This window comes from Meleagris gallopavo, chromosome 21 (genome assembly GCF_000146605.3).
Source record: "Meleagris gallopavo isolate NT-WF06-2002-E0010 breed Aviagen turkey brand Nicholas breeding stock chromosome 21, Turkey_5.1, whole genome shotgun sequence".
NCBI classification, from domain to species: Eukaryota; Metazoa; Chordata; class Aves; order Galliformes; family Phasianidae; genus Meleagris; species Meleagris gallopavo.
In genome coordinates, this window is record NC_015031.2 from 4,927,670 (window position 1) to 4,935,570 (window position 7,901).

A 7,901-nucleotide genomic window follows, 5' to 3' on the forward strand; every position below is an offset into this window, starting at 1 on the left:
TGCTGCAGGCACCTGGCCACATCCCGGCGGCCCCGCCAGTGGCCCACGGCCCAGACGGGGCTGACCCACTTTCTGGGGAGCTGCTGTGCCTGGCTCCAAGCAGTAAGCCCACAGCAGGGAGTGGGGCTGCCGTACCCCCAACCCTCTCTTGTGGATCCCGTCCTTGTGGCTGTTGTGCGGTGCCACCTCTTGCAGGGTGTGTGGTAGGATGGTGTTTCTGTCCCCTGGTGTGTTTTCGGGTGTTGGGTGCGTCCCAGCTTGTCGCTCTCCAGTGATGTGAGGCTCTTGGTCGAAGCAGATCAGTTCATCAGGGGCTGCTGAGATGTGTGACTTGTCTTCACATCCCTTGTGCTGTGTGCAGGGCAAGAGGGGCAAGGAGACACGAAAACAGCATTTTCAGAGGAAAGTTTCCTTTTAGGGTGCGTTGCTCCAGACGCCCCAGCCAGATCCTGGGCTGTCCTGGAGCAGGAGGGGAGCCAAGGGTCCCTGGTTTGCTGGGGGAGCAGGCTGATCTGTAGCTGAAATCAGGATCCCCACTGATGTCACAGGGATGGGGACTGCGTCGAGGTGGCCTCAGATCGGGGAGAATGGCTTTCCATGCCAGAAGCACTGCTTTGTTAGCACTGATGACACTGGTGGCCGTCCTTATGCTGGCACAGGATGAGTGCTGGGACACTAAGGACCCAGAGAAATGCCCAGAATCCCAAAGGTTTGGGCCCTTGGTGCCACCTTCATGCATCACCTGGCGTCAGGCAGCCGTGGGGTGAGCGGGGTGTTGCTGCTGCTGGGTGCCTGCAGGGACCCTGCTCACAGTAACCGCCTGCAGAGCGCTCCCAGCATCGCGTGGCAGCTGGTGGAAACAGCTAATGGGTGGGGGAATCTGGAGCACACATGTTGGCTGTGGGAGGGAACGCTGTCTCATCCTGTCTGTGAGTGATGGTCCAGCCTAAGGTGCCAGCAAGGGACCAGGCTGCCCTGGTGTGCAGCCCCAGGTGCCACTTCGTCACCATTCCTTGGACTGTGGTCACCGCCACGTTGTGCACCAGGTGTCCCCATGCTGGCACATGCAATGGGACTCTGCTCTTTCGCAAGGAGCCGTCTCCCCGGCTGCGATGTTCCTTCTCATAATCCCCCCGTCCCTTCTTGCTGACCTCCCACTGAGGTCACGTTTCTGTTCCCAAGCCCTGATTCCAATTAAAGCCGCACATTAGAGCCTGGCGCAGCCGGTCGGGTACGGCTCTCGCCGTGGGGCTCTCGGAGGATCACTGTCGATGCGGGGTCACGGGAGGCTCCAGCAAAGACACGCTTGTGTCAGAAACCAGCTCCCACAGCCCTCAGCATGGGGTTCGCTTTCGGAGAGGGGGACCTCTGGAGCCCCATCATGATGTGGGGTTGCACCCCAAAAAGGATTTGGCTGGGAAGGAGCCCCAGTGCCGAGGGCTCACTGGCTTGATGGCAAAGAGGGGCTACACCGCGAGGCAGAGCGGGCACAGCCAGCGGCAGCCAGGTGCTAACCAGCGCCTTCTCTTCTCTCCAGGTGGCTATAGATTGCCCTTCGTCAATGGTAAGCTGCCCTGTGATGAGCGCTCGTAGCTTCACGGTCGTAGCTCCTCGCAGACCCTGTGTCCCCAGTGTGTCCTCAGCTATGGGGCTGGAGGTTTTTCTGCCTCATCCCTGCCCCGGCACCCAGCTCCTGACCTCGTTGTGCTTTCTCTTTGTGCTTGCAGGCCTTGGACCAGGTGGGATAGGAGCAGGGGTTCTTGCTGGGAAGGCTGGGTACCCCACTGGGACAGGTATGGCTCCCACCTTGGCTGCTCTGAGGGGTGCAGGGATTGGGACCCATAGACTGTGGCGTGGGGAGCTAGCATGTCTTTGGAGTCATTGATGCTTGGACAGGATTCTTGGCACTGCCTGGCGGCCCCACAGTGGCCAAAGAGGGGACAGAGCTGTGTCACCTCCCCAGGGAGAAGGGAGGGCTGTGCTGGGGATATCCTCATCTCCTCAGCATCTCGTCCTGTCCCTCCCCAGGTGTTGGAGCACAGGCGGCAGCAGCAAAAGCGGCAGCTAAATATGGTGAGCCACCATCTGTGGGAACACACAGGACACACGGCCCCACTAGGGAGGCTGTGCCCCCTTCCAGGCTTGGGGTGGCTGCTGCTGTCTCATCTTTGAGCTGATGCCCCATACTTCCTGCAGGAGCCGGTGTCCTGCCTGGGGCTGGCGGCATCCCAGGGGTGGGCGGCGTGGTGCCCGGTGTCGGTGTTGTTCCAGGAGCTGGAGGTGAGGCTGGGCTCAGCCCCGAGGCATGAGGCCCACATCCCCGCATCCCCATGCCCCCATATCCCACACTCCTGACTCTCTCCTGCTGCTCTGGCAGTGGGAGGCCCGGCAGCGGCAGCAGCTGCAGCGAAGGCAGCAGCGAAAGCAGGAGCCTATGGTGAGTCCCTGCTCCTGAGCCCTGCTGGCGAGGCTTTGTGGGGCGCTTTGCTTTTGGGATGCTCCCCCAGCCCACAGCCCTGCACGGAGATGTGCACAGCTCCCAGGGACTGCAGTCCGTTAGCAGAGGGATGGGCTGAGATCTGCAGTTCCCTGCTCCCCCCTTGGCAGAAGCACTTAGTTTCACAGCAGCAAACCCGTGCTCATTGGAGCATCCAGAGGAAATGCGTCAGCCCCAGCAGCAGCTGGGATTGATGAGCCCGTCCTTGGGGGACCTCGCGGTCCCGCCAGCTGCCACCAACTCCTGAGTGGCCACATGGGCTGTAGGGCTGGGGAGCTGGGAATCCCCTGCCTGGATGTATGCATGCTGTGGGGACACTGCATCATGCACACTGCCGTGTGAACATCACAGCGCTTGCAGAGCAGCACAGCAGTTGGCGAGCATCTTCTTCCTCATCCCATGCCTGTGCCAGCAGTGCTAGGGGGAGCTCATCCACCCTTGGTCCCCGGTGCAGCCCCAGGGGATGTGCATGGGGCACCTGATCAGGGAGCTCTGGGCCCACTACAGCTTCCAGCTTTGCCTGGGGGACCTGTAGCCCCATGCCATCTCATGCCAGTAGAGGACACCGTGTCCCCCAGCAGCACTTTGGGGTGCTCTGACTGCTCTGCTTCCCTCCAGGTGCAGGGGTGCTGCCCGGGGTCGGAGGTGTCCCAGGTCTTGTGCCTGGTGTCGGCGGTGTGCCTGGCTTGGTTCCTGGTGTCGGAGGTGTCCCTGGGGTGGCAGGTGACTGTCCCCATGACTGTCCCCATGAGCACTCTCCCCACTGCAGTCAGTGTGGGGCTGGTGGCTCAGGGTCCCTTTCTCTTGTTCCCAGGAGTTGGGACACCAGCAGGAGCAGCAGCAGCAGCCAAGGCAGCTAAGTATGGTAAGCACTGCACCACTCAAGGAGCCCCTTGGCCACCTCGTTATCCTGGAGTGTCTGTGGTGTCCCATGCAGACAGCTCCTCCAGCACTCGTCCCTACCATAAGTGGGTCAAGGCTGTGGCTGCGCTGGGAAGTTCCCAGTCTGATCAGTGCCCAGAGCACCCAGCCCTTCCAGGTGGATACGGAGGGCCACCAACCATGTCTCTATGCCATTTGGCTGCAAGGCTCCATCTCCCCATGGTGAGCATCATCTGGAGCCCCCATGGAACGGCCCCTGTGCTGGTGACTTCCTAACTCTTGAGTGACCATGGGCTAGGCATGTGTCCCAAGCAGCTGCTGGGATGAGGCAGGGGAACAATACAGTGAGAGCAGCCCTACTTCCACATCTCACCTCTCAGCAAACCCAGCTTCTTCTCTCTTGCTGCCTGCAGGAGCTGGCGTTCCCGGTGTTGGCGTTCCCGGCGTTGGCGTTCCTGGCGTTGGCATTGGAGGCGTGCCTGGTGTGCCTGGTGTGCCTGGTGTACCTGGTGTGCCTGGTGTACCTGGTGTGCCTGGTGTTCCTGGTGTGGCTGGTGTTCCTGGTGTGGTACCTGGCGTTGGAGGTGAGCAGATGGGCTGGCATGAGGGGACAACATGGTGCCAGCTTCGCCAGTTCCCCTGACACCCTCTCTTCTGTTCCTGCAGTGGGTGGCCCAGCAGCTGCTGCTGCAGCAAAGGCTGCAGCAAAAGCAGCCGCATTTGGTGAGATCTTCATCTTTTGCTCTGGGATGGATGGTGGGATGGGTGGTGGAATGGATGGAGGGATGGATGTACGGTGGGATGGAGGCATGGGGCAATGGATGGATGGTGGGATGGAGGGATTGATGAAGGGATGGTGGATAGATGGATGTGGGATGGATGGAGGTAAGGATGCTTACAAATGGCCAGGGCAGGGGCTTGGATGTATTCCTGAACCTCTCTGCAGGAGCAGGGCGTGTGCCTGGGGTCGGCGTGCCTGGCGGTGTGCCTGGGGTCGGTGTACCAGGAGTCGGTGTTCCTGGAGTCGGAGTACCTGGAATTGGTGTACCTGGAGTTGGAGTACCTGGGGTCGGTGTTCCCGGAGTTGGCGTACCCGGTCTGGTGCCTGGTGAGATGTTCTTTAAGGGCTACTCAGGGATGTCTGAGGTGGTGCTGGCTGACAGATGCTGGCGTAGCCACCTCAAGCCTTCACTGCCCCTCATGCTCCCCATCTCCCCTAGGAGCTGGCCCAGCTGCTGCTGCTAAAGCAGCTGCCAAAGCTGCCAAGTACGGTAAGATGGGCTCACTCTGCTGCTATCCTACAGGTCCTGCCTCTTACCTCCCCATCCCAGGCTGCTTCCCTTCGGGTTGAGGCTAAGCACTACATGGGGTCTCTGTGGGTCAGGGCGAGGGATGAGCTTTCTGTAAGGCTGTGTGTGGGATGGGATCCTGGCTGTGTCTGGGAATGCTCTCCAGAGAGCTGGCCTGCATGGAGGTTCATCATCCATACAGCTTCTCATACATTTGTTCATCTGTCTCCCTTCTACTCACCCTCACTCATCCATCCATCCATCCATCCATCCATCCATCCATCCATCCATCCATCCATCATCCACACCTCCGTCCCACCACCCATCCACCCAACCCCTTCATCTGTACAATCATCCCAGCCTGCCATTCCCCTATTTCATTCACCATCTTGATCCCCAAAGTAGACCCCCAACCTTTCTCTCCCTCTTCTAGCAGGAGCAGGTGGCTTGGCACCTGGCGTGGGAGGTCTGGCACCTGGCATAGGAGGTCTGGCACCTGGTGTGGGAGGCCTTGCTCCTGGTGTAGGTGGCCTTGCTCCTGGTGTAGGTGGCCTGGCCCCTGGCGTTGGAGGTGTTCCAGGTGAGGCAGGTTGTGGTGGCATCTCGGCTGGTTTGGGGACATGTCTGGTGCAGAGTGGGCATGAGGAGCATCCTTGTGGCCTCCATCAGCTTGAAGCCATCAGTTTCTGGGTGGCCAAGATAAAAGGGATGAGCTTTACCCAGCATTGCTAGGCAGGACCCTGACACTGCCCTTGTCTTGCTGTCCCAGGTGTTGGAGGTCCAGCAGCAGCCGCAAAAGCAGCAGCTAAGGCAGCCAAATACGGTGAGCTGAGCACATCTCCATGTGGGTGAGCGGTGCTGGCACAGGCACTGCCCTGGCTCCACACAGCCCCCCAGGCTGTGTCCTCAGCCCCTTTCCCCCCACAGGTGCTGGTGTTGGAGGGGTGCCGGGTGCTGTGCCCGGTGCTCCTGGTGTGCCAGGAGTGACACCTGGCATCGGTGGTGTGCCCGGCTTAGTGCCAGGCGTAGGGGTGCCCGGTGCCGGCGTTCTCCCCGGAGCAGGTGAGGGCATCACCCATCCAGCTGCGTGTGATGGGAATGGGATGCCTGTCCTAACTGCAGTGCCCTTGCTTGTTTTGCAGGCATCCCTCAGGTCGGGGTGCAGCCTGGTGCTAAGCCTCCCAAATTCGGTACGTAGTTCCCCAGCCTGCTCCCCTTTGGGCATCCTGTGTTGATATGGGGGTGCTGTCATTGCTCCACATCCCTGCATGCCCTGGCAGAGTGGTCCAGGTCTGGGAGGTAGCATTCTGCACGGGGTGACGGAGTGGGGATGTTTTCCCCATGCAGGATGGGACAGGGCTTCCCCCCTGGGGTCACTGTCCCTTCTGTGTGGGCTGCGGGAACCTGGCCTCACTGTCTCTCTCCTGCAGGTGTGCCCGGGGCTGGGGTCCCAGGGGTCGGTGGCATCCCAGGTAGGTGGTGCAGGGGGTGGGTGCTCCTCTGGGGTATGGGGCTGCACAGGGAAGGTGAGGGCTGCTGCAGGGCTGGGTGAGGAGTGGATTGGACTCAGGGATGGCACTACAGTAGGAATGCCTCATGAAAATCCCACTGCCACGTGAACCAAGTATGGTGGCAAGGCCAGAACTGCCATGCTCAGTGTCTCAAGCCCCAATTTCCCACCCTGGCCTGAAGCCCATCACAGTCTTTCCCGAGTACAGCCCCCATAGCCCTTCTATCTGTCCCCATGGCCACCTGTGGGTGCTCACCTGGGCTCTCCATCACAGGTGGCCTCGGAGTTGGTGGCCTTGGAGTTGGTGGCCTCGGTGCTGGTGAGTGGAGCTGGTGGGCTTGGTGTGGGAGTCCCAGGGATGGAAGGGCTGAAAAAGAAATGGCATTTTGGGGATGCAGAGCTACACTGTCCCCTCACAGCTGCGACTTGCAGGACTGGATTTTGGGGAGCAGGAAAGGACAGGGGCATGGGTCCCATGGTCCCCATATCCCTACCCTGCTCTGTCACTCTGCCTTCTCTGTGCCCTGGGGTACAACAGGGAGGGGATGGCCACAGCCCCAGCATGGCCCAGGCCATGGAGACAGGGAACTGTACAGCAGTGACCACAATGTATGAGACACCTGTGAATCCTCTGGACTCAGTGTGGGGGCTCTGCTGATGCCCCTCTTTGATGTAGGGCTCTTGTATCCAGGAGCTGCTGGAAAACCTCCTAAGCCAGGTAAGGAGCAGGGACAGCCGTGGCTGCACTCTGGTGATACCCCCATCCCCATGCCTTCACCAGGGCTCTCCCTTCACACAGCTTTTGGTGCTGGGGGGCTGCAGCCAGGTGAGCGCTGGGGCTGAGGGTTGAGGTGGGGCTGTCACTGCCCACACTGCTGTGCTCCGTGTCTCCATGCCACTGCCTCGCGGGGCGCACCGGGTGGGCATAGTGGGGATGTGGCTTTTGGGGCAGCTCGCAGCCAGCTGTAGGCTGGGGACACCGTAGACATGCAGGGCTGTCACTGCTTGTCACTGCTGTCACTTTTCCCCCCCAGGGGCTGGAGTTCCCGGTTTTGGTGTGTCACCGATATTTCCAGGTACTTTTCCCTGTGCCCTTTGCCCATGAGGACACACAGCCCACAGGGACATACAGCCCATAGGGCATGGGGACGTGGCCACAGGGGAGTGGGGCAGGGCTGGGCTGGGGGGCACAGGGCAGAGCATCCGGAAGCCAATGAGGTTTTACTGTGCTTGCAGGTGGGGTTGGTGGCCAGCTGGGATTTGGCGGTGAGTGCACTCTGGTCACACGCATGGGGATGTTGGGTTGGAGTCCCCTCAAAAGGCACTTGTCCCCACGCTGCCCCCCGCCCCACTCATCTCTCTGCCTTGTCCCCACAGGGAAGCCCCCCAAGACCTACGGAGGAGCCCTGGGGGCCCTGGGCTTTAGAGGTGAGCGCTGTTTGGCTTTTCCCCACCCCTCCTCCGAGCACCTTTTTGGGGCACAGCTGGGGGGCTGATCCACTCTCCCCCCTCCATCCCCAGGTGGAATTGGCTGTGCACAAGGGAAATACTGCGGGAGGAAGCGGAAGTAACCGCCCACCGTCACCGATGACCTCATGAACTTTGGTGCTACTGCATGGTCCAGAATGTAAATCCCCACCAAGCTGAGACCCCCCTGGCCCCACGCTCCCGGCAGGGACCCCACGGCAGCGTCAGGGGCCGCCCCCCCACCTCGGGAACCCCC

At 60.9% G+C, this 7,901-nt stretch overlaps 2 protein-coding genes across 3 annotated transcripts; both read left to right on the forward strand.

The window, feature by feature from the left end:
- Positions 1-1,437: 1,437 nt before the first annotated feature.
- Positions 1,438-4,240, forward strand: LOC104909266 (elastin-like). 2 transcript variants are annotated; one of them, XM_031556424.1, is made up of 8 exons: positions 1,438-1,564; positions 1,728-1,793; positions 2,029-2,073; positions 2,197-2,280; positions 2,378-2,437; positions 3,116-3,220; positions 3,312-3,362; positions 3,793-4,037. In XM_031556424.1, the coding sequence occupies exons 1-8, from the start codon at positions 1,453-1,455 to the stop codon at positions 4,020-4,022; spliced, it is 753 nt and encodes a 250-aa protein (XP_031412284.1). In that variant the 5' UTR covers positions 1,438-1,452; the 3' UTR covers positions 4,023-4,037. The 2 variants fall into 2 exon arrangements, with proteins under 2 accessions (XP_031412284.1, XP_010720134.1); XM_010721832.3 differs by lacking the exon at positions 1,438-1,564 and adding an exon at positions 4,046-4,240 and having other exon boundaries at positions 1,727-1,793; positions 3,793-3,963.
- A 30-nt stretch (positions 4,241-4,270) lies between these two features.
- Positions 4,271-7,895, forward strand: LOC104909318 (elastin). Its single transcript, XM_010721924.1, has 13 exons — positions 4,271-4,487; positions 4,600-4,650; positions 5,102-5,248; positions 5,438-5,491; positions 5,596-5,730; positions 5,811-5,858; positions 6,099-6,140; positions 6,453-6,497; positions 6,855-6,896; positions 7,213-7,254; positions 7,415-7,444; positions 7,556-7,606; positions 7,700-7,895. The coding sequence occupies exons 1-13, from the start codon at positions 4,271-4,273 to the stop codon at positions 7,747-7,749; spliced, it is 954 nt and encodes a 317-aa protein (XP_010720226.1). The 3' UTR covers positions 7,750-7,895.
- Positions 7,896-7,901: the final 6 nt, after the last annotated feature.